General features: G+C 41.1%; 2 protein-coding genes across 2 annotated transcripts; one reads left to right on the plus strand and one right to left on the minus strand.

Moving 5' to 3' along the window:
- Positions 1-18937, plus strand: gipc2 (GIPC PDZ domain containing family, member 2). The gene is made up of 6 exons (XM_072362959.1): positions 1-610; positions 12763-12948; positions 15408-15588; positions 16340-16452; positions 17017-17098; positions 17662-18937. The coding sequence occupies exons 1-6, from the start codon at positions 335-337 to the stop codon at positions 17811-17813; spliced, it is 990 nt and encodes a 329-aa protein (XP_072219060.1). The 5' UTR covers positions 1-334; the 3' UTR covers positions 17814-18937.
- A 45-nt stretch (positions 18938-18982) lies between these two features.
- txndc12 (thioredoxin domain containing 12 (endoplasmic reticulum)) lies at positions 18983-25745 on the minus strand. The gene is made up of 7 exons (XM_072362960.1): positions 25565-25745; positions 22938-22998; positions 22715-22767; positions 21835-21908; positions 21673-21742; positions 20967-21050; positions 18983-20883 (listed from the first exon to the last, which is right to left on the minus strand). Exons 1-7 carry the CDS (start codon positions 25662-25664, stop codon positions 20804-20806), a joined length of 522 nt encoding a protein of 173 aa, XP_072219061.1. The 5' UTR covers positions 25665-25745; the 3' UTR covers positions 18983-20803.
- Positions 25746-26161: the final 416 nt, after the last annotated feature.

Here is a 26161-nt window from a genome sequence, read left to right on the forward strand (position 1 = left end):
CAAACAGAGGAGCTATTGTTAGTCCGACGAGGCAGCAGCAGTGGCAGGTTGTTATGAGGTTGATCCCGCATTCACCCGCTACCTGTTGACTATTTACACTATTTATTTACAAGTCGAGTTACAGTCGAAGAGCAGTGTCAGAGCTAGTCTGTGTGCAGGGGAGGAAAGGAAAAGTGTTGGCGGACGGAAGGAAGACATTAAGGAAACGAGGAAGTAAATAAGGACGACACGACCGTTGGGCTCGGAACTCAACAGGTCAGCCACTTCAATGTTGTAGCAGTGGCTCGGACATTTTTATCTCACGTCAAAAAACAAGCGAAGACAGCAAAAAAATATGCCGTTGGGACCATGGAAGAAGAAAAACAAGGCGACAAAGGAGCATTTGGTAGAGAACGAGGAGGTCAGCGGCGGACACGCAGGTGCCGGGAGCTTTGGTAAATCCGCCGTGAATGGAGCGGGGCTCCCGCCTCCACCTGCCAGCCAGCGGCCCAAACTGGTCTTCCACACGCAGCTAGCGCACGGAAGCCCCACCGGCAGGATCGAGGGGTTTTCCAACGTCAAGGAGCTGTACGCCAAGATAGCAGATGTGTTTGACATTAGCCCACCTGAGGTAAGATCTCACCTGTCGTTAAAAAGGGGGAAGGAAGTCATCTCAGTGATTTAGTGCTGCATTCAGGTGTTAAAGCTCGATTTTACGCTAAGTACGTGAAGTATTCATGCAGACTTGGTTCTGGAAATCTACAAAACCATTAACCGTGTTGTTGATTAAAGTTTAATTAGATTTAAAGGGCCATCGCAGGTAGTTTTTGCTCGGTACTTTTTACATTACTCATAAATTAATTTTGCTTGCACATTTATTGTAGTTACTTGCAAAGACTAAAATAAGCAAAGAAATGACACATAAACACGCACTTAACCCTTTAAAACGCCTCCACTGTTTTACATTTTTTAATAAAGAGATGTAATTATGAACGTTTTCATAAAACAGCTCGGACTGGACAGAAGTACCCCCTCTACAATTAAATCAAACATGTCAAGCTGAACGTAATTTTCTATATAACTTCAGTTTAATTCTGAGATTCTGTCTTTGTTGAAATACACAAGGGCTTTATTCAAATAAACAAAACAATGGTAAACAAAACCAGAAACACAAATTCATGTACCAGCAAGCACAGAGCATATAAAACAGTATTTGAATTCAAAATGAGGGAGAATCAAAACTGTAAATGAACGTGTGATATAAATACCATTTAATACTTTAATGACTGGATCATATTACAGGATTAAAAACTTGTGAAACTTCTTGCTATAATCCCAGACCATAAAAACAAGGCCTTATATTCTTCTTCCTAGCAGATTAAACTATTTTAGGTGTTTCTGTTCACATCTGAAACTGTAAACTAGTTGTCTTAGAGGAAGTATTCCTACTCTTGCGATTAATTCCTCAACATTTCGTATTTAAATGCAGGATAGTTATCGGTAATGGAGTTTCGGAAGCGCTGTAATAAGAGAATATACTCTTATTGTGGCCGTTAAAAGTAAGCTTTGTGTCATGTTTCTAAAGACACACCCTGTCAGCTCTTTACCAGCCAGCACACCCTCAGTTCTGCAAAACTGCGAGAGACCTTTGTCTTATCTCCTGTGTGCTGTCACTGGATACCTAACATATTAATGTGTGTCTGTATTTAGCAACAATTTCTCATGTTCATTCAGCATCATATTCTGCTGCGGAAGCGAGTGCAAGAGCTGCATGTGCACGTGGAGGTCCTGAAAACAAAAGCAGGTTCTGTGTCTTCCTTGGAGACAGAACTGTTTAAGCTCTTCTTTTGGAAGGAGAGTGTGAGTGGCAGGTTTGGCTTTTGTCAGCTTTTATGTGTTCTCTCCCCCCGAACTTTAGAGAAACTGTTGCTTCATTCAACAAGTGCAGTGATTTGAAAAGAATTTGTCTCAGTGGCATTGGTATACAGTGACTCACACAACACAGGGCTTCACGTGTAGATCCGGTTAGTAGTGAGCTGCTTCTTTGAAACCAGCAACTGTTTGGCTGATTTCATACCAGATAGTGTCTTTAATGAACCTTTGAGGCTGCAGCTTTTTGTTGTTTTTTTTATTCTTTTTGCTTGAATGAGACACCAGCCATGTTTCTGTGGTGATTCGTTCCGTCACGTCTATTAGTAACGCTCATTAGGAGTCTTCTGTTTCTGTCTGAACTTGTTTTATCACTGAAACTGCCTTGCAGCGTGTTTTTTTCTTTCTAATGACAACAAAATACTTCACAGGACATTGTTTGTTTTAGCTGTTTTACAGCAAGTTTCAGTGGGAGTGTCATTTTTTTCTGACCTCTGTTATCAGTACCGTAGTCTTGTTTTGTGAGTTGCATGTAAGAAAGAAAACATTTACAGGACAGGTATGAGTTAAAGAATCCCAGTGGAAATTATTTTATTTTCACGAAGAAACACTGAGGTAAAATGAGCAATTTCCTGCTTGAGTAGTATTATTGCACAGTTGGCAGGAGAGTAGAAATAACTGCCCAAATGTCAGCATGTCAGCCTGTGCTGTTAAGCAAATATTCCACATAAAATTCTGCAGCTTGCAGCTACTTAGATTAATAATTGGTTATCAATCAACTCTATTGCCTGTTGGCAATGTAATTAAAGCTTTTCACTAATGTGCCAGTGACAGATAAACCTGAGACAAAGACGCACAGACAGAGTGACGGAGCGCGATGCGATAATGCTCGTTGTTAGACTCCACAGATTTTGTCACAGGAAGTCCCCGATGTCCGGCTCAGTGGGCACTGCCTCAAATCTACCCACATAACTTGTCCCAGACCCAGCCAGATGCTTCCCAGAGGACCCAGGGAAGCAGATCTGCCCAAGGCCTCCTCCCTTCGTAAACATCGGCAAACCTCGTGCTGGTGACTGAACGTGACCCTTTTTCAGGCTGGACAAAAGATAAAAGCGCCGTCAGTTCTTTATTTTTCGATTAGTACTACATTATACATGTGCCTCCCGAATAACTTGGAATTTCCTTTTATATCTCATATACATATTTCACAAGATAAACATTGATTCCATTACCTGTCAGTAACTTTTTGAATGTGAAAAGTCTGGCTACAGATCTCAGGTGTGACAGTGTTAAGTTTTTAACCAAGTATGTGTGACGTGGAAGTTAACATCATCCACAGGCTGGAGTCGTCGGTAAATGTTTCCTTCCACTCGCGAAATGAATTACAAGCAAACTTTTGAAATGTTGCTTCATGAAAAGTACAAATGACTCTAATTTCTGTCAACTCGTCTGTCGTGTTTTCATCAGGTGGTGGTTTTTGGCTGCCTTGTGGAAGGGTTTAGAAAATCCGTTGTCGTTGCTTTGAGGGTAAAGACGAAACCAGTCCTCCTAGCTATAGGAGAGAAACAGAGAGGGTTCTTCTGATTATATTGATTAGGACTCATTATGATTTTCCTTTTTAATGTGTCCAAGTATTGTCAGAAACAGCTGATCATTGATGTGATGATTTTGATCTACAGTATGTGCGTCTTCATCACTCCAGATTCACATCCACACCTTTTCTTTGTAAAGATGATAATTGGCTGTTATTATTAACCTTTTCTAGTGGTCAACTTCAGTAGGCACATTGGATATGAGGATGGAAACGAGGTCACTTTTCAGAGTTCAAAGGTGGTCTGAGGCAGACCGATAAGAGCAGCAAGGAAACTTTCACATTTAAAAAAACGATAAGCGCTGCAGCAGGAGATAATCCAGCAGAAATGCAAACCTGTGAGGGGAATCTAGGCAGAAAACTGAGCGAGAACACACAGTTTGTAAAGAAAAGAAGCAAAGATGAAGAAAAGGTGTTTGCATAGAGGGAGGGGTAATCGGTTGATGGAGCACAGGTGAGGAAAAGTAACTAACCGAACACTGATGTGGACAAAAACAAGCGAAACAAAAGAGAACATCGAAATCTGAAACCCAAAAGACAAAGTCCAGAAAACATGAAAGAAAGAACCAAAGACCATGTACAAAGGACGGATACACCACTTGTAATGGATATAAAGGGAAAACTGGTCTGTTTTTCTGTTTGCAGACCGGGTTTCTGTGAGGCTTTCGTACAACTTGCTTCTCTCACTCGTGATGTGAGCAGCTTAATTCTTCATTGATCATCCTGGAAACATAACCAACTCCATGAGCAGTTTGCACACATGCTGGAATTAGCTTGTCTCTGTTGGACTGACTAACTGTGAGAAACGTGCTGCTGGCCTCTGAGGTGTTTCCCTCATCTTTTATTCCTTTACAGTTTATTAAATGTCATTTGACACAAGTAATGCAGACTCTGAAGTTAGATCTCCTTTTGTCCATCCATTTGCTAAATGCTACAGTACTTGTGATCTTGGGGCTCTGTTACTTGTTATTCCAGCTGAATTCTAATAAAACCGATTAACTTTTTAAGATTTAGAAATGTAAATCTTTAGTGGCTGACGTGATAAGTGATTAAAGGTTAATTATAGTCTGTTTCTCCACTGATAATTAATGATTTAACCGGGAAAGTGTCGTAATAATTTAAGAAATAGCTTCAGCAGCGGTTGTTGTACTATTCTTCTGCAGTTTTTAGGCAGATGTAGTTAACAAACTGGTAAGTGGGTGTATTTCCCAACAAAACACGTCTGTTCAAGACAGAATTAAAACATGCGTTTTCTGAAGTTCCTTTGAATTTATTCAAACTGTCAGATGCAGTCTTCATTCGATGAGGAGGCTCATTTCCACTGAGCAGCTTCAGCTGTCATAAAGCTGTCATATGGACTTGGACCTTAAGAAGATTTTCTTTTTTAAACTGTGTAGTGTGGCTATGAATAAGAAGTTGCTCACTTATTGTCTGAAGCATCAAAATAGTCAGTTGATGAAGATTTGTTTTGGGGGTAATTCTAGCTTTACATACAGCTATTTAAAGTAGTTTTTATCTGATCTACACTTAATTTTAGTGGTTTCTTTCATTAGGACAGCTCCGTTAAACGTACGAATCTTTAATACTTAATTAACTACTTTCCAATGAGGGGATTAAATTATATAAGAGGCTTCTAATACTACTTCTAATAGATTTCACATTTCTTTGCAAGCAGAGGTCAGATTGTATTAAAACATGTCTGGATTCACAAGGTGTCTGTTTCTGTGGTTTAATCAGGATCTTATCATGCTCTGAAGCCCAGGGTCAGTCACAGTCGCTTTGTTTTTGTTTTCAGAAAACAAGCTAATAACTGGAATTTAATCCTTCACAGCCACAGAAATACTCCAAACTGAGAGCTTCACACATGCTGAACGCAGTTTTAATTCTTGGATAGGTTCAGGTGTTTTATGCAAGTCAGCAGGCCATGTTGTAGTCTGGATCTTATTATGTGCTCCCTCTGCTCTGGTCAAAGTCTGATTATTGGCCCTGCAGCTGGAGCGTTTGAGGTGCGGCTCTGTGACTTTGCCTCTTGTTCACCTCCTCACCTGAAAGCATATATCCATTTGCCTATTGTTTGAATATCTGGGCTGCGGACGAGCCACACGACTTGTTTTTGTCTTTGTGTTTTGCAGCTTCCAGAGAGTCGTGCTTCCAAGCTCGCAGCCACACATTTCTTAATTGGGGGCTGTGGGGGATTAGGTGAAACAATCTCATTTGGTGGGGCTTTGGGTGGCTGTTTGTATTGGCCAGTCTCCTGGCTTCACTTCCTCAATGTTGTGGAGAAAAAACACAACAAGCCAAGTCAGGAGGAAATGCAGCCACCGAGTTGTGTGTTACACGGTGGATTGTTAAACTCGGTCTGCCAGTTTTGTTATGCAGAAACATGACAGCTTTTCTCAGCTGTCAACATATGAACATTTGCGATTGGTTATAGAGCGATTTTGTTCACAGATCGAAAACAGGATTTAGGTTGGAACATCGTAATCAGGCCACTTTATTTCTGGGTGAAAAAGTGAGGTCGATGTAAAAAACGCACAACATGATCGTCAGCCACTTCTGCCCAAGACGTACAAAAGAGATCGAAGGTAATAGCTGCATTGAAATGGAGTGAGTAACGCAGGAAAATCAGTGACGCAATGACTGCAACGTTTTGTCTCGGTTTGTGTGCGGATCGAGTTTTCAGTGATTGAAGCATCAGAGATGAGGGTGACAGTAACTTTTTAGAGAGTTTTTTCAGAGTTCACCTCAGGTTGTTAACACCCCCCCCCCCCCCCCCCCCCCCCGCCTTCTCGCTGTGTCTTACCCAAGACTTTAAGGAGCTGTTTTTCAAATCTGCAGCACTAAACATTTATATTGATGCACTGGAAATGACTAATGAGGAAGTAAAGCAAACAAATAAACAGAAACGGTTCAATTTGACTGATAGAGCTCATTCTGATCCTTAATGAAGGTCTAAGTGACCCTGAAAGGAGACTTTTCCAAATCAGGCTAGTTTTCAGACATTACCTCATAGATGCCTCATATTACTGTCCAACTGCTGGCAAAACCTGCTTTTATCAACAGTTTTCATCTTGATATTTTATCCTTTATTTCAGGAAGATGGACATATAGATATATGTGTGTGTATACATAAATATATATATCCGTATGTGAAAAAGAACTCTCTTAACTAAGGCCTTTAAGCCCTGTTCAAAAATAAGCTGTCACACATGAGGAACTTTTATTAAACTAAAAACAAACATTTTAACTCGTTCATTAATAGAAAACTTTTTGTTTTTATCTCCATCTTTTCTCTAAACCTTTCCCCCTTTATACAAACTAACACACAAACCCAGCAACATTAAAAATCTTTATTTTATTCGTCTTTTTGAATTTCTTAAAATGGCGCACCTGCGGCCCTTTGGTCCCACGTGCATTTAATCCTCGATATTTGATTTCCTCGCTTAACAGGATCCAAGCTGGGTTTATGAAACAAATTCATCTTGGTTTCGTTCATCGCAGACCGTCTTTTGACAGCAAGCTTTGCTTCGCTGAAACAATTTCCTGCACATCGCCGTCATCGTGTCATCCTGACTATTCTCACATCAGCAGTTGGGTAAATGATTATCCAAGGTTAAATGCTGATGAATGTTATTTCCTGTTGAAAACACAGCCACACCACAGTACACACAGCTTACATCAGCTTTCCCTGTTAGCTATTAAAAATCATATTGGGGAAAAATCCAGTTATATTTGGCAAACCTCTCTAAGTCTAAATGGTGAAATCTGCTACTGTGGAGCTCCCTTTTTGATACACCTTTACCAGGTCAAACTGCAACAATGTGAGGAATGTTCATTAGGTTCAGTTACACCGTACCAACTACAACAAAACGTAATTATGCTGCTTCCTGTGTAAGACGGTCGCTCTCAGCTTCACTGTTCAGTGAGTCCAGGGGAAGCAATACGATAATTGGTGTTAATGTGAGTGAAGGAGAGGGAAATGAAGGCGTTCTGCCGCTTCTAATGTAAAAATAACGAGTGAAAATCTGAGTATAGACAAAAAGTAAATGGGACATCCTGAAAGGATTTAATTAAAACCCTTGTTTGTCTTTAAATGTGTCTTTAAATAATTCAAAAGATTTGATAAAAGGATTTAATGTAAAGTATGTATGGCTTTGAGTTAAAGTAACACAAGAAAATGCATAACAAAGGTCATTGTACTTCAAAATGAGTTAGAGGCACATGCTCTTAAGGTTCACAAACTTTTATTGAGTAGCTTTAAAGCTGAACACGTAGCCCAGTTGGTATAAGATACCAGTATATATTGTATATATGGCCTACCCACTTAGGACAAAATGGGTATCGATTCGTATTTCTTTTTTGTGGATTTTTTTAAAAGATGGATTCCCATCAGTTTTGCTAGTTAATGATTATTAAATGTGGCATTTTAGGAGGGAGATGGTGCAACAACCTGTTGGTGATCTTGACATTTTTGATAGAAAATGTATCTAATGAGCAGAGACTGACCCACAGTCTCAGGAACTACTTTTAATTCCAATAAATAAATGTACGAGCCACTAAAAACTGCTTGAATTGACCCCTAAATGGATCTGGAATTGATCTACATGTTTGTGCTCAGAGCAGTTAGTGTGAGGATGACGTTTCTCTTCCCTGCTTTTTAAAACCTGATGCAACTTCGGCCTCTCACACAGGAGTAAGAATGAGGCCGGGCCAGTTGGTTGATGAGGGAGGACCCCTGTCAGAGAAATGAGTGCCACTTTCGTTTGGTTTTGACGGACTACGGTGATTACACTGCAAATGTTTAATTAAAACGGAGAGTTAAGCGATTCTCGTGTATTAGCAGTGACATGTTCCCAACCCACCAATCAAATTCTACATCCTCTGCAATTTCCTGCAGTAAGCTTAATGTTCCCAGTTTAAGCTTTCTGATCCTCTTTAGTGCCATTAAAGGGCAAGTTGAAGAGGCTGTAAATTGGCAGCAGTTTAGTTGCCAAAGAAACGGGTCTCCTAAGCTTTTAGTCAACACTGTTTAAATGTGGGGATTGTTTCAGAGGCAGGTGCACTCAGAGGGTGTGTTTATCCAGTCTTACCTTTCTTCAAACAGAGGCAGGAGAGGTGAGCTTTCGTTTTACAGAGTCGCTGTAAAGGAAGCATGTAGGTGGAGAGTTGAAGGTACATGTATTATTACTGTTATTAATATTTCATCTGTGTCTGCTTGACAGATTACCACGATTTAGATCCTACATTTAGCAAGACGAGGTTGGACCACTGTAACTCTTTGAGTGTAGGTTTAGATCAAACAGCTGTTTGGCGGGCGCATTCCCACTGTGGGAACCTTTTGCAGTTCCTATAACCTTTTCAGGAATAGGGCCGTTTTTTCCTGCATTCGGACATACAGGAACTAGGGACCACAGCCCTCAGTTCCTGTAACCATTTTAGCTCCTTCTCCGAGGTCTTTTCTGGGTTCCACAGGAACACATATGATGTAGGTGTTTGGTAGCTACGCCCCTTGTCTGAAATGTTTACTCATACGACACGGACACATGTCGTCCCCTTTGTCTGCGGCGCTCTGCTCTCCTTCTTCCCTTCATGAAACGAAGAAGTATCGCCCGCTGCTCGATTCTTCGTCTCCTGACTCTCGCTGTGTTCTCTTCCAGCCTCGATCCCAGACGCCTGATGTGATCGTCCATGATTAATACTGTCGTCATGCAGACCATGAACACGGTGGCCTCCTCGCTCTCCATGTTAGCTTCTTGGTTTATTCTCTCCATGCTTTTCCCGGGTTTTGTTTTGTTGTTGAGTGGCGCTAAAGTAACACGTCTGTCGCAGACGGCTGCGTCACATCAGTCCCTGTCGAGGTCCCTGACTCATGTGTGAATGCAAAATGAAACCGTTCCCCTGGGGAAGGGCAGTTCTTATAACGAAATTCGAGGTGGACAGTTCTTAGAGCTCTCTGTCCGAATGCGGCTTGGTTGGTCCAGACTGCGGCTGCTCGACTCCTTAAAAAGTGTGAGCCCATCACTCCTGTTTAAGCTTCACTTCACTGGCTCCCTGTCCCCTTTTAGAATAGATTTTAAGATGTTATTGCTGGTTTTTAAGGTTTTCTGCTTATTTATCTGAGCTTTAACATATCCATGTCCCAGTTAGAGCCCTGAGGTCATCAAACCAGATGATTCTCGATGTTCGAAATAAGGATGTTGTTACTTTCACGTCTTTTCTCAAGACCCACAGCTTCTCTTTGGCTTTCATTTCAAGTTGAGCCCAAACATCTTGGCTTTGTCCATGTATTTATTGTAGTTTCACTGTAATTTTGTTCGAGTTTTTTATTGCTGGCCGAGCCTGTAAAGCTCTTTGGTCAATAGTTGTTGTTTTTAAATGTGCTATAAAGATAAAGTTGAAGAAAACAGCAATGAGTTGAGTTGTTTCATTACTCTGCTTTATGATAAAGTCTCACTTATTTAGTTATTAGTTAGATGTTAAAAAATAAATGCCTTTTTAGTCAAACCAACAGTGAAAAAATGAATCATTAGGTTCAGCCCATTGACACAGGTGTAACAAATGATTGAAAACCAAATAAATTTGCCAAAAATAGGCAATGAGACATGACAGATATTTGACACTTGGTGGTGGTACACAGAAATATGACCGAGGTGGTCCCTTTGGTCTGTGTTCTTTAAGGAAAATGGGTCTGGGTTCTTATGGGCTGGACTTATTGAAATCTAAATATATCTGCAAATTAGTCCTCGCATTTTAGAGTTTCATTGACAAGTGGGGAGATCAATTATCTGTTTTTGCTTCTGGAATCAGACTGCAGACGTTACATTACAGAAGTATTACCAGCTGAACTGTTGCTTCCAGTCGGGTCCGATTTTCTTTCCAAAAACTGCAATTGAGAGGACACAAAACTCTTTTGAGTTCATATAAATTTGATCGAAACTTATTTATGGTAAAAAAAAATGGTAAAAATTGTCTGCTGGTTGCTTCTCTCTGTCTCAACATGTAAAGATAAAGAGCTACAGCTTACTGGACTATGGAGCTTGAGGGAGGGGGACCTTATTGATGTCATTATCTGGAGATCACATTGATTACTCACATGATTACTGTGAGATGATTAACTTGTTATGTGGCAATAACGGGATAATTATGTCAGTGTCTCAATAACAAGGATTATTTTGTCGTGATAATGGATTCATTTATGTTTTCTTGTCAACTGCCTGAGAGGAATTACTGAATTACTTCACTGATAAAGATCCGCCACAGCAGTCGTGATCTTAAGAAAACAAAGCTCATTTTGTATGTTGTCATCTGAAGGAAACAAAAGGCTGATTTCCTCAGATGGCGAGATAATTTGACCTCTTATTATGCAAAAGACGAGCATCGTTATCCTGCAATAACAGAATAATCTACTGGTGGTCTGGAGATGATTGCATTGAAATAAATCGCTCTCCGCTTCCTGCTGGACTGAGATATTAACACAAAATACCATTAGTAAAAGTGACAGGACGAGCTATACGCATGTTACTTATTTCATACCAGAGGAAGATGGCTGAGCCTTCAATTGCAGATGCTTTGCCTTCATTCACTTCTTCAGGTTGGACATGTTCAGCAGGGCAGGTTTCAGCTGTTGGAATAAGTTTGTTTTGGCTCATTTCTGCCTTAAAGACATTACAAATGGTGTGCTTTTGGTCTGACTGACGCACAGTGAACGTGTCTGTCTGTGCGCATGATTCAATAACCTGATTTGAACTCTATTTCAGCGTTTTGCTTTTAATTTACTGTGAGAATAGTTTGAGATGTGACTGCTGAGCTGAATCAGGATTGTCACTTAATAAAAACGTCTCATCTTGTCTGAAAATGTGGAGGAATGTCGTGTATTTACACAAATTCATACATCAGCATTGGCTTGTGCGTAGAATCTCAACCTGCTTTCGTGTGTTCATTCCCTCCACGTATGTTTTAAATCCACTGATGGCTCTGCCTGGGGCGATGCTGAACGGATTGAAGTGAATCTCCTCTGGTTTTCCATTTTCCCTGTTATCAAAGTTTTGGTGTGTGCGTGTGTCACAGGCAGTGGGAGGTGTACGCGCTGTTCTTGTGAGTCAGGGTGTTGGTGGAGCGTGTGATGCTGCTTGCTGTAACACAACTACACCCGCAGTGTGAACACAGCCCAGGCGAGCTGCCTGCCTCGAAGAGAAGCAGCTTAATGCCCATCGCAGCCTTGGTAACCGAGTGTAGGTGTCTGCTGCTGTTCCTCCCACCCGCTCTTGGGTATGCCGGGGGGGGGGGGGTGTCTGCCATGGAAAAAAAGATGAAAATCGTCAATGCAGCTACAGCGCTCCCCTCCCCTGGACGTTAGTTCCTTTCTTTCCATAGTACCTTTGACTCTCTCTTTCTGCTTTCTCCTGCAGTGGCCTCCCTTTATTATATCCTCATTCTTTTATCTTCTTAGTCCAACATATAAGACCATGTCAGCCATGCGTTTCTGAGCAACGCCTGCAGGTAAACAAGCAAGGCAGGTCTTGCTGTGAGAGGCTGATTGGTGCACAAAGTTCACCCCACTGTGGAGCTAATAAAAATCACTCCCTTAATGCACAAGATTTCCACTTGTGTTTTGAAGCCAGTCTCAAAGCAGAAGTCAAATGCAGGATTTATAAATGGGCACATTAGAATTTTCCTGATAGTTGATAAATACCAGTTAAAGTTCAACTCAGTAGCTCTGCTGTCTGTCCAGGTGAGATGACCCTGAATAAATGATTCATTCACTGCAGTCTTCCTCCTGGGTTCCACTGTCTGGTCCCTGTGTGAAGTGCTGTTAAATCAGGCCACTTGTGCATCTTGTTTGCTGCGATCCCATTTCGCTGTTTCCGCCCTGGCAAGACGCATCGGTCACAAGGTGCGAAGCCAGATTTCCACATTTGTAGCGCAGGAGGAAAGGTCGTCCTCCCAGTTTGCTCCATGGACAGGCAAACACAGCCGTGCAGAATAAATAGACTGATGTGAGAGTGGAAGTGGACGTATATAAGTGGATGAGTTTGCTGCAGTGAAAGCAGAACTCCCTGATGATTCCTCTATTTAGCAACGTGACACAGCGCTTTAAACACTTTCATTTTTCAATCTGTCTCAGTTTTCAGGCTGTTACTAAAAACAGAAATTGGAGGCGTTTCCTCTCAGTTTTAGAGCCATAAAATATCAATCATTCCAAGTCTTCTATATTTTGTTCCTGCCTGGTTTTTATTTATAGTTAAATGCCATCTCATGTGTTTAGACTTTTATTTTAACATATTTGTTAATGTACTTTACGAACCTGTCTCATCTCTTTACAGATCCTTTTCTGCACCCTCAACACCCACAAGATTGACATGGAGAAGCTGCTGGGGGGGCAGATCGGCCTGGAGGATTTCATCTTCGCCCACATTAAAGGCATCAGAAAGGAGGTAGAAGTGTACAAATCAGAAGACGCTCTGGGCCTCACCATCACTGACAACGGAGCAGGCTACGCTTTCATAAAGGTAGGAAGAAACGGGACTTTTCACCTCAAACACATCAGCTTCATCTCCCGATGCTCAGAGGTGTTCACTCATGTCTTATAATGACACGGGGAGTCACACAATGAGGTTTATTATCCAAGAACGTTGAGTGGGATTCATGTAGGAGAAAAACAGGGATTTTCTTTGTGAATTTCTGTTATTATGATGTCATGTTTATCTATATGTTAGAGGCTGTTAGAGTTGTACAAGTTGGTAACTAAAAGTTATCAGGGTACAGTTCTCCAATCAGTGATTTATGTTTTTTAGATTTCAAAATGGATATTGATTAACCTTCTTATGCTTGCATTATAAAATTTAATTCAACTCAAGTTTGACAGAGCGAAAGGAGCCGCTGAGTGTCGAGTTTGTAACCAAACACAAGAAAAAAATGTCAGTACAATACTTGAAGTTATCTTGTAATCCTCTTGTTGTTTCAGCTTTTCTCTCATATGACTTTACTGAGGATAATATACAGTAGTTATACAAGTTGATTAGTGAATGATACTGAGGTAAACTATTCAAAGCTTTTCAAACTTAGCTTTTGTTGTGGTCATAATTCACAGAAATAGGTCGCCTGTGTTGATGGATCTCGGTCTGATAAGCTTACCTGGTCTCGGTCGGGTAGCTCCACCAGATCAAACTGCTCACATGTGCCATCATGTGATGCTGCCACAGCACTGCATCCTGGTACTCCGACCGAGACGCTAAAAGGGCAGGACGGTCACTTATCGTGCTGCTGCTGTAACATGAGAACTATTTAAGGAGACACAATTTACTGAGGTCTTAATAACATTGGTCAAAATAACACAGGGTGACAGTACAGCTGCTCCTTATTCTTCCATCAATTTACACCTCTGTTGAAGCAGATCATTTTAGGGCGTGAAGTGACCCAGTCGACTCCTCTCCTCCCCTCTCTTCATCAGTTCTGCCTAGTTTGAGATCTATAATACCTTATAACCCCCAGGAAAGCATGATAAGGGTATGATTAGGCTCACAGTTAATAGCCTGAGGGCTCAGACTACACACCAAACTGAGTAAAACTAACATTGTCCTCATCTGTCGTTGGGCAGTTCTTATTCCTCCATCACATGTCGACTCCATAACTTCTGGACTTCACTGTTGTTCCATTCCTTTAATTACTATTTTCCAACTTCAAATGGTAAAAAAAAACATGTTAAGAATAACAATTAGAAGTCAGATTACCTTGAGAGGATATAAGATATTAAATAAAGTACCAGTTAAGCAACATGAGCTATATAACCAATAATATTAAAATTAATAAAAAAAAGGAGAGAAAGGAGGAGGGGTAACCTTGCAGTGTGTTTCCCCTGCAAATCTGAATGGCTCACTGAATGTCACATTTAGGAGTTGTTTAGGAGTTTTTGATTTGAATGGGACTTTAAACATGCAAATATATGCTCTCAAGTATAGAAAAAATGTACAGTTTCCATAAAATATCCCCTTTAAACAGATGTTTCATCTTTTCAGACAGAGTCCGACTGTAGTTATTCACTGATTTAGATTTAACCTTTGATGTCCCAGCAGGACTAGTCCACCATGATCCAGCTTATCTGTTATTACTGAACATCTTTACACCTTCAGTACAGGTGACAGTAAGTCAATGATCATAGAGGTTTGGAGACTAAAATGTGGGTCAGGGAGCATTCAGTAAGTCTGTCTGTAACTTTAAACAAGTGAAGATGTGTTCAAATAAGCAGGATCCTTCCAGTGGGTAAAACATCCACAGAAATGGGTAAACACTACATGCCTCGTATGAAGTGTGGATGTTTCCACATGACTAACAGTTCGATATGTGGACTGTAGAAACATTCCTTCGTGGTGAAGTGGCCAGCCTTTGTTTATAAAGCAGCAATCGTCCACCTTTACCCTCCCGCCTCTCAGATTCATTCCTATTTCCTTGCAGCATCTAAAAGCCTTCAGTGGTAATGATCTTATATATAAAGTCATTCCTGCAGCCATGTCTCTGTGAAACATAACGACACACTCAGGAGCATGACCTTGTATTCTTTACTCTGGCTTTTGGCTTTTCCATAATCTCACAATTGATAGAGCGGAGAAATGGCTTCTATCTCCTCTTCATCGACCACTGTTGTCTGGACCCATCACTCTTATTTCATCCCTCTTTTTGAAAAGCACCCAAGTCATCCCAGATTTTTATTTCTTTTCTTCAAAGCTTTTAAAATCTCACTCAGTCATGGATAATGTTACTGTTTTGGTTGGCTCTCGAACAAAGGAGGGTGTTTTATTGTGCTGATATGTGTATTAACTTTGGTTGGTCGGCTTATTTGTTTGAGGCTGTGTTTTAGTCTTGTGTTGCTCAGAAAAAGAAAACGTAATGTCTTTGGTGGCGAGTTTACTGTCCTGTAATTATATTTGACTCTTGACTCGTTCAGATTTCCTGTCTTTTCTCTTAATTGCAGCGAATCAAAGAGGGCAGCATTATGGACAGTGTGAAGGTGATCAACGTGGGCGACCACATAGAGTGCATTAACGGACAGAATATCGTCGGGATACGGCATTTTGAGGTTGCCCGCATGCTGAAAGAGCTGCCCAGAGACCAGACGTTTACGCTGAAGCTGGTGGAGCCGATGAAGGCCTTTGGTGAGTAAGAAGCGAGGGAAGGTCACAGTGGAAGTACTTGTTTTAGAAGGTGCTTTTTAAGTAGTTTGTCTATTACCATCACAGATATTCTCTTCTTCTTCGGGCCGGTTGTAATGCTGCAGAGTGAAATTATGCCCGATTTTACATTTCCCTGATGATGCTGAATGATCTGTGATAATCCAAACATATAAAATGCTGTATAATTAGGCAAAATGGTGCCAGACTCATGAGTTAGCAGCGGCCATTTGGAAGTAAGTGTTCAGATGGTAATTTAACCTCTCAGGCTGTAATGGCTGTTATTTCATAGATTAATTCCTTCAGTATTTGCTGATGATTACATCTCAATAATAAATTAAGCTATTCGGAGTTGTAACAGGTGTTTTTTTTCCCCCACTACTTTCTGACATTGTATCAACTAAGTGATATGTAGATAATGAACATTTCTCTGCTCAGGTGAGAATATCAAAAACGGTAAGCTTAACACCTTTTGTGCAGTAAGCTGTTGACCACAGTGGTTTACAGACCAGACGGGGGTCAGGGAGCAATCCGAATATGTCTGTGGCTTTAAAAAAAGAGAGGAATAAAACATGGGAATAACACAATACCAGTAAGATGAGTCTTTGAGAAAGTTTAAGAAGATTTGACCTACTCTGCTCTTTAGAAGGTGAAGTCAAACTCACAAAGGCTCTATTTTAGCAGAAGAATTCCCACAAAACACATCTTTTCAGTAACACTGTCGTCATGTTGACAGAAATGCTTGAGCCAAGGTCAAAGGGCGCCAAACCTGCCAGTGACAACAAGATCGGCACGGGGAGGGGGACCCTGAGACTTCGCGCCAAAGGTCCAGCGACTGTAGAGGAGGAGGTAAAGTTATTTTGTGTTTACTTCATTTAACCATCAGGTCACCTGAGACAATATAAGTAGTTATTAAGATTCATTGTTGATCCAAGGGCTACGTTAAGCTTTGTGAGCATGCAGATCACGTTGTTTAACAGTCAGACGGTAGATTTATAACTGACATTAGACCTCAGAGGTTATTTTTGCTATGTTTGAAGTTAATCCAGGTCTTAGATTGTAGCTGTCTGTTTGTTTTTTTTCACCTTTCTATTAAAGGTGTACCGTAAAAGCCCTTCTGACAGGGTTAAATATCCTTCTCTTCAATTAGAATTTAAGATGATAAACACTGAGGAATGCTGAATACTGCTGAGTAACATGTGTTTGTTGGTGTCTGTAGTAAAGTGTATATAGAACTGATTGATGGTGGAAGCCAGTGATTTGAACACGTTGCTCCCTCCTCAGTGAAACTAGTAACTCCAGCATTGTTGAGAATAATCAGGTATAACCTGGTGATTTTGGCAGCAGTGAAACTGAAAATGTGGTGAAACTGAAAGGCTCATGGGTTAATACGAAGTTGTTTGTGTGTTCCAGCCGACAGAATTTGAGGAGAAAGCTATAAAGAAAGTGGACGACCTTCTGGAGAGCTACATGGGCATCAGAGACTCTGAACTTGGTGAGGATATGCTAGCGAGTATCAGTCTTTGTATATTTACGGTCACTGTGACGGTTATTTGTCATATTCTGCAGTACGCAGAGCTCTAACCGAGGCTGTCTGAGCCAACGCTGCCGGCAGCAAACCCTGTCATGATTGTTTTTGTTTTCTCGAGGTGTTGAGGCGTTGGATTGATTAATATACGAGGCTTCAGCATCCATGGCCTCACTCTGAATGCTTCACTGTGATTCAGGCACAAAATGTTCCCCACACAAACCTTGGGGGGGACAAAAACAAAACATTATTTTGCAGTGCAGCTCTACTTTGCTTCGTAGGCTCCGAACGTGGCCGCTAATGTCTGTGAAAATATTTGATTTAAACATTTGTTTCAACCTGAGCCAATATTTTATCATCCAGGGCAGACAGTGGGAGGCGGTGATATCAAGAATATAACCGAGTGAACACTGTGTGACCAAATCACACAGTAGTGGAGTGGAAGGGGGATGTCGGGATGCTTTTTAAATTTGATGAGTCGAAGCTTTTCAGTTCTTCCTGCTGTGAAGTGTCTGATCTTTCCTCCCCAGCTGCTACGATGGTCGAGGTCGGCCGTGACAAGAAGAACCCGGATGAATTTGCAATGGCGCTCGATGAGACCCTCGGGGACTTCGCCTTTCCCGATGAGTTTGTCTTTGACGTCTGGGGGGCAATTGGAGATGCCAAGCAGGGAAGAGTTTAAGTTTACCAATGCCCCCCCTCCCCTTTAAATACACACACATACGCTCCCTCCCTGAATCCCCTCTTAATATCTCCAGAAGCCAACTGGACAAACAGCACTAAGAGGGCGGATGAAGTGTTCTTACGATCACTTTGTTCTTAGGCGTAGCTTCGCTCTTGGCGGGAGTGTCGACTCAAGATTGTCTGCGTAAAGAATTTAACATGTTAGCGCTTCAGTGTAATCTTGTAAAGATATCCTTGAAATGTGGACCGTAGTTTCTGACCCTGGGCCTGCCTGCAGCGGGTCAAGCGTTGGTGTTTCATTCCAGATGTTGTATAAAGCTTTTTGCACACCACCTCAGAGACAGGATAGCTGTCGCTGCATCTTAAATCTCACAATGCAGCAAACTTAGTCCACAGGTTCGTCACACTGGGTATAACTTGCACAAAGTTAAAATTTAAACACTCTGATCATATTTCTAGCTGCGTATTTTCGAATTTACAGATGTGTCTCATCTTTTTATAGACTTTTTTTTATGTAAAAGTGCTGCTTATTTTGCAGCGGCAGCATTGTGTAATTAGAGTAATTATAGTGATTGTAGCAATAGTTCTCTTTACAGCAACTTTTTAATGTCTTTTTAAAGCCTTCAAATGAAAATAGTCATCGCATTGCTAATGATCTTTCCTCTAAACTCCTCTGTGCCCTTACATCGCTCAGCTGGAGCCGGACTGAGCTGTTTGAAGAGCAGAGGGCTTTAAATGCTTTCAGCCAAACTGACAACACGCATTCCTTATATTTCTCTTATTCTTCTAGTTTAACATATGTTGCTGTATTTACAAATTCATCCTGTTCCTGTAATTTATTTCTTCATGTAAAATCACATGCTGCAAGACATTTTATGAGCACATGGCTTGATGTGAAAGCCCTTTTGAGGGTTATGTCTGGAAAAAGCTCAATTGCAATATCTTAAATAAATGCACTGGCATTAATGTAACTGCACTCTCTCACCGTCAAGATGAATTTAAATAGAGACTTGATTTATGTAACCATCTGATGTAAACCATCTGCAGCAGTTTTTTTGGACAGACCATAAGGGATCACTGTTGTTGGATAGACAATAAAATCTGATATGCTGGTGTTATCAATACTGTCATAAATGCTTCTGGCTCATGATGAAATGACTCAAACCGTTCAATACAACAAACTTTATTTGCACGCTTGCCTTTGTACATGTATAAAATACATAGACACTTTCATCCCTCATTTTAAGAGTTTAACAAAGCTAGTTTAAAAAAAAAAAGAAGAAGAAATTTGAGCACTGTCACTTCAACTGTGGAGACGGAGCAGAGTAAGTACACACAAACTGGCTGGTTATATAATATTTTAGACTGTGGAATCAGTGGTTCCCAGTCTGAGATTAGGGAGGCACAAGAGATCAGGGGTTGTCAAAATTAGAAATGCACAGAATCATAACACAGGATTGAGCATGTGCGTTCCACACAGGTGTGCGCCGCACAGGTTTTCTCTAAACCAGCAGCCAACTAATGCGTTTTGCATACCTTGCAAACAAATTCAGACTCCACAAAGAGACTTAACAAGTGGGTGCAGGAACCTGAATCAAACATGCAGTGAAAAGATGCTCTGCGAGCGCAAACTGCAGAGCTGGAAGAATGCCAAACGGGGAGCCACAACAATCTCCACAGCTAGAAAAACAGTCCGGAAGCAGAGACTTGAGCAGCCATTTTACTCTGCGTATGAACACGCATTAAGTCTCATTTCACCAGTTTCCTCATAAATTAAAAAAAAAAAACATGGGTAACTGAGCTCTATATTTCCAGCCTTGAGGACATGGAAAGTTTTGGATTATCAAAAAGAGACGATGTTGCACCACAACAAGCCAAACATGGTTTTAGATTATTCTCCCGTTCAGCACCTTGTAAAAATATGAACACATCAGACCTGACATGTCTTACCTGGACAGTCATGCAAGCTCAACGCGGCGACTTGTTTTCAATGAAAGGAAACGTCTGATTATTGTTCTGGAAAGGGGTTTAATAACATTTAGACGATCCCTGTGACGTGAACATGGCAGCAGCGAGACGGGTGGGGAACTCCAAAGGGAAAAAAAGTTGGAAACCAGTGATCATAGATACAAAGCTGTCAGTGTACATGGTGAATATTGTCACAGATATATTTAAAATACTGAAGAGGATCTTTGGAAGCACATCACTGTAGGTGTTGGAAGTATTCGTTGATCATCAAAGAACTACGGAAGGAGCGAATGACCATCCGAAATCACGAGTTAAAGCTCAGTTTTTGGCACAACAAACCTTGTTTTCTTGAGATAACGAGTGAGTCTCTTAGCGATCATGAGAAAAACAAGAGGCTTTCCTCTTATATTGGCATGTACAGGAGGTGGTCAACCTCTGATGTCTGCTCTCAAAATTTGACTTGTACATCTTTTAGATTTTCAAAAGATGAAGTCAAGTGTGAGCAAAGCTTTCTGGTACTCCATGAGATAAACTCACCCCTTACTACAAGAAAAAGCTTTGAGTCATCACAAATAAGGTGCCGGCACAGCTGCCCTCTGCTTCTAGACTGCTGAAACCAAAGGGCTAAATCTGCTCCAATAAAAGACTGTTTGTTGTGCTTTGAACGGAAAATCTAAAGTGAGATAATATCAGACGACAGGTAACGTGGCAAGCTTGAGTTGGTTAAATCCTCTACAGTCAAGTACAGTATATGGCATTCAGTTAATGCGAGTAACTTACAAATATCCATGATTAAAAAACGATGAGAATGAGAGACAGTGACGGGAAACCTTACAGGACACAAAGAAATACTTGAGCACAGATGTCATTAAGAGTCGGCTTGGTTCGGGCAGTAAGACGGCGCCCACTGTCTGCTGTAGGAGTAGAAACCATGGAAGGGGTTGTTTGTGGGAGGCCTGAAGCAGAGGCCTCAGGTGGAGGAAGTGTAGCCCTTACAGCCCGGCGCCCGTCTCCGGCTCCTCAGAGCTCATCTCCAGTGTGACCTTGTTTGTAGGCGTCGCCCGTCAGCTTCTCCTGAGCCTCCTTCATACCTGACAGGACTGAGCAAAAAGCAGGAAGTGCACCATTAACTACCTTCACTGGCTTTAAATATTGCACTGAAGCTTGTAGATATTGTAATTACCTTGTTCTGCGCTGCTGTAAAAGTACTTGTAGTTGGGGTTCCCGATTTTGTTGGTGATTTCAGGATGCACCTTCCCACTGGGATCTGGGAGCGGAGGAAGAAGAGTCAAATAAAAGTGTTCAATTCAAGTTTTAATCTCTTAAAAGTTAAAGTAAAACTGCTGCCAGTAAATTCACCAGCTGCTTTATCGGTGACTTGAAGATTCCCAGTCATCAGATGAGGCTTTATCTCAAGTTGCCTTCAATTCAAAGACAAATCTACTTTTTATCTGGATTTATTGTCAATTCCAATTAAAGTGATTAACTTTAGAACTTTGGTTTAGGTTTAAAACGAAGAAAAAACAATCAAACAGGAAAAAATCCTGTGACTAATTCCTGAAAAACTTCTGTAGACTGCGACAGTCACACAGCATCATCAAAAATGTGTCTATTGGGTCCTAAAGTCTGCAGCACCACAACGAGCTTGAAGATCCAGCCTGAGACACAAAGAGCCATCTTCCAGGTACTCATGTCTGAGCTTGTCTACAGGCGGCCGGAGCGATCCTGCTTTCATGCCCACAACTTTTGTGCAGGTGCGTATAAATTCTCAAAATACATCTCAGTATTTTCTGTGCAATAACTTGAGGAAGAACATATCAGAGAAACTGACTCCAAAGGGAATCCCACAAGCTGGTTACACGCTGGGTGACTTCACCCCCCTTTCGTACCGAGGAAAAGAATCCGAGGAATGTATCCCCCGTCTGGGCTGAAGGCCTCGTCCTTTGGCTCCTCTTCATCCTGTTTTTAAAGAAGATTTAGATAATCATTTACAATCCTGGGGAAAATCGAATTAAATCAAAATAAAAGAAGCAGCAGCAACATTCCCTCACCTCCAGGTTGACCATTACAAAGTTATGTGCCAGTTCAGAGATTTCCTTGGATTCAGCAAATTTGGGCTTCAGCGCTGAGCGTAAAAACAACAACACAGTGAAAGTTAACACATGACCCCGTGTTTGTGTCAGAAGACTGACTTTCACAGATGAAACCTTCATGATAAGAAATTATATTCATCAATCCATCATGCCTGGGTCTGATTAGTGAGATTTATATACTGTATGAAAAGAATCTCAGATCTCCCAAACACACAGGTGAACTCTCAGGTCATCGCTCTGGCGAGGAAAGTCCAGGACACCTACAGCAGAGCTCCTCTAACTCTCACAGCGCCGTTTCCTGCTCATAAGGTTTGTCTCGACTGCTCGTGTTAGCGATTTGGCCGAGCTTACAGGATGTGCTTACAGTTGTTCATCGTTATGCAATATGGTTTTACTTTCCGTCTCAGTACCGCAGCTCACCATTAAAAAGGTGGTAAAACACCTCTTAATGCTGACATAAACTGTTAACTGTGCTTCATGCTGACACAACCCTCCTTCCTGTGGTGTTTCTGTAATGTCCTCCCTTTAAATATTAAACTCCATGTGATAAATCAAATTTAAGTGCGCTGATATAAACGAGAAACCCCATTATTTTGGCATGAAAAGTGACTAATGATCAATCAATCCACCTTATTAAGTGACACATCTCAGATATTACATCTCTCACGAGAGAATCTACACATATACTGCTTCTTTGTTGCTGTTTTCAGGTTCTGAACAGCCCTTTTCAAGCCAGACGTGCGTTGTTGCTGCTATACTAGATTCTACAGATGTTTATGACGTGTTAATGTTCGTCTTTGTCTGGAGTTTCCAGTGAAAGGCTTGAACACTGGTTTACCTTTGCAGGCTCCACACCAGGTCTTGTGGACGATGACCATGATCGGCAGCCCGCTGTCAAAGCAAACAACAAAACAAAACTGATTGCTGCAAATGATCTTTGAGGAACAAAAAGTAACTAATCAATCATCTTCCGTCTTCAGTGGACACGTAGACATGAGAAGTTTCTGCTGGGGCCTAAAATGTCGGCTGTTACAGGAAGCGTTTCTTCCATTTCAGCTCACCTGGCCTCAGCTTCTTTCTTTCCATCATCCAGCGTCCTCCAGTAGATTTTATCTCCAAATCCTGCGGGGAAAACACATCAATGAGCACACCAGCATTGTGTGAGGTGTGTAATGTTTCCACACAGCAGGGTGGATCTGCCCTAAATACAGCATCAATAGAAAGAGCTGTAATACAACCAAATGCTCGTAATTCAATAGCAGCCGGTACTGTAACCTGTTAAGTGCTTTGGCCAGCTTGTAAGTTTGTTTGGCAAAGTGAGGACGAGCTATGACAGACAGATAATCAAATATTTAACAACTGACCATCGTTAAAACCGTTTATGTAAAGTGTGTCTCTTGTAACCGAGCCACCTCAGACGAAAACGGTAGAATCCCAACTCTGACTGAGGACATCCTGTCCATCTCAGGGCGACCATCACATGCCCAAACATCACTCCACGGCCCCGGCTGTGGCTGATGAAGGAGCAGTGTGCAGCTCGGAGAAACACGGATCATGTGCAAGGTCGTGGTAGAGATCAGACTGTTTCTACATTCTTAACCTCTGGCACAAATTCCTTCATATCAGTACTAACAACAGCTAGTTAGTAGCAGCAAAAGAGGAATGCTTCTCATTGTGATGCATTCTCCAACCGAAAGAACAGTCTGTTTCACATTTTAATGACGTTACACGTGCACGTGTTGCCCTGCATGGGTTTATGGGTAATGAAACACATGTGGCAATGTTTCCTGGTATGACTATTCTGCATAATTAAAACACAATAATGAAAAACGTGTCTAATAAACACATTTGTTTTTCATTGCGTAGTTAAAATATATCATTAACCCAACTTAGTTGAATGTAAAGTACATCACACTTTAGAGGAATTAAAACGAGAGATACTTCCTTTCAATGCAAATATTTTACCACAGATAGCCAAATAAAATCAACTAACTGTCATCTTAAGGTTTCTTAAGGTTATTACGTAGCTTTTTTTTTTTTAAAAATAGGTTCAACATATGAGCTTCATTTATGTTTAAATACCCGATTTAACCTCACCGTCTAAAAAAAAAAAAAAAAACGCGTAAAGCTGAAGTCTGGATAATGTAGCTCTACCAAGCTGCTATAATGTTGCTGTAACTCACACCTGCATCAGGAATTAATCCAGTTGGACTGCAGTCACATAAAAGCAAATATACACATTTTCCTGACAGTCAAACAAATTCAAGACATTAAAAAAGATGAATGAGGGGAAATTAACTAATGCAAACTGTGATGAGCATTTTACAGTTTCTACTAGGGCTGCCACAAACCGATTATTTTTTCGATTAATCGAAAAACTAATCACCGATTATTTTTTTTCGATTAATTAATAAATGTTCAGTATGGACTCAGTCAGGACATTTGCTTGCTGAGGTGTGGCATGTAGCTAGCTTTGGAACAACAAGATGAAGTACTGTTTTAGCACTGAAACATAACGTCAGAAAACATTAGCGTTCCTATTCAAACACATCACTGTTATAACGTTACAGAAAACACATGAAATATGTGTGCTAAGGCTAATTAATCAAATCGTCATCGCTAATGTTAGTTTACAGCTATCAATATCAGTAAGTAGCAAGTTAACTCTCGGTTCACGCTAATTTTAGCAGCTAACTAGCCAGTTAGCTTACCAAGATGACTGTCCCTCTTCACAATCAGCCACAACAACATGCTTCCTTTTCAGGTGCTCATGCATCGTTGTCGTGCTGCCGTGGAAGGCAAGTTATGCCTTGCAGATATTGCATTGCACACATTTGTCTTTAGTTTTCTTAAAATGCTCCCACACTTTTGAGCTCTGTTGCGGGTAGGCATGATACCAGAGCCCGTCTGGTTTAACTTCCTGTGATATCACGGCTTACCCCGGTTACCACTACTTTGTATCAAGGACAGAAATGCAGATGCAGCAGTGGAAGGTGCTGCAGCAGCTTTGAGAGATAAAAACAAAGTTGTTGTTTTTTTTTTGTTTTTTTTTTAAAAGAGGTGTCGACTATTAAATTTGTCGTCGACGATTTTAATAGTCGACATAATCGTGACTAGTCGACTAATCGTGGTAGCCCTAGTTTCTACTACATAAAAAAGACGAATCACGAAGAAAATAATCAAAGGTTTGATAAAACAACTAATGGTTAGGTGCAGCCTATCATTTGTATCTAGATACTACTGTTCTCCATAACTATTCATCATCTGTGCCTTAAATTGTAAACCTAATGCCCTCTTGTGTCGGCATCATCTCCAGCACATCCATCGGTGTGCATATTTTTAGTTTAAAACATATTCTCCTATTTAAGTCTTCTAAGTAACTTTGGCATAAAACATTATCTCAGCACTACCATAGGTGCACAATCTCAGCAGGTAAATCATTAAACTAAAAGGAAATTGTGTGCCTGTACATGTATTGACAGTAAAACAAGTTGGTTGCGATAACCTGAAAAACTGGAAATGAAGGGTCTGACAAAACACACCTTTGCTATAGTCTTAAACAGGACGCAGACCTTATGATCCAGGATGCTGGCACAAAGACACAAAGCTCCCCTCTGCTCGTAGTAACACTGAATGAAGCTACACACTCGTATCTGTTTTAAATACATTACTCTACATGTCAACTCACCCCTCCCGCTGGCGGCTTCCACGACCTCCTGAAAACACGACAAAGACAATAAAGCCTGCAACACTGAAAAAAGGACGATTTTCACTATGGAGGCTTGCATTTTCACTGGCTTTCTTTCCCTCAACTGCAGCTAACTGGTAATGGCAGCAAGTGCTCGTTAACCGGTAACCCGGATGTTCATCCGTTGCATTTCACAATAAAAGGCTCCCTTAAAGAGCTGGAGGAAGTGTAAGCGTTCGTGCGTGTGTGTGAGTCGCTTCCTATTGGCCGATAGGGACTCATATTCCATTTTGAGGGCTGTTCACGTGACATCACATCCATACAACCGCGTGTTCCTCTCCGTCTGTGTCAATGGTCAAGTTATACAAGGAAAAAGCGGTGTAAAACCGGAAACGAGAATGGAAAATACAAGCTTAAAAGCGTTAATAGATCAGAAAATGGTCATTAGTTCAGCATATGCACATTAGAGCTATCTGAGATAAATTTAAGCTTTTTATCCCACCTTTTGATAACTCAATTTCTCGGCAAACATGAAACAATTATGAATACTGTCATTTGTGTGAAATCTATTGCGAAAAAGCAATAACCGGAAGCACA

The sequence above is a fragment of the Leuresthes tenuis genome, unplaced genomic scaffold, assembly GCF_036924035.1.
Source record: "Leuresthes tenuis unplaced genomic scaffold, fLeuTen1.0.hap1 SCAF_14, whole genome shotgun sequence".
Taxonomy (NCBI): Eukaryota; Metazoa; Chordata; class Actinopteri; order Atheriniformes; family Atherinopsidae; genus Leuresthes; species Leuresthes tenuis.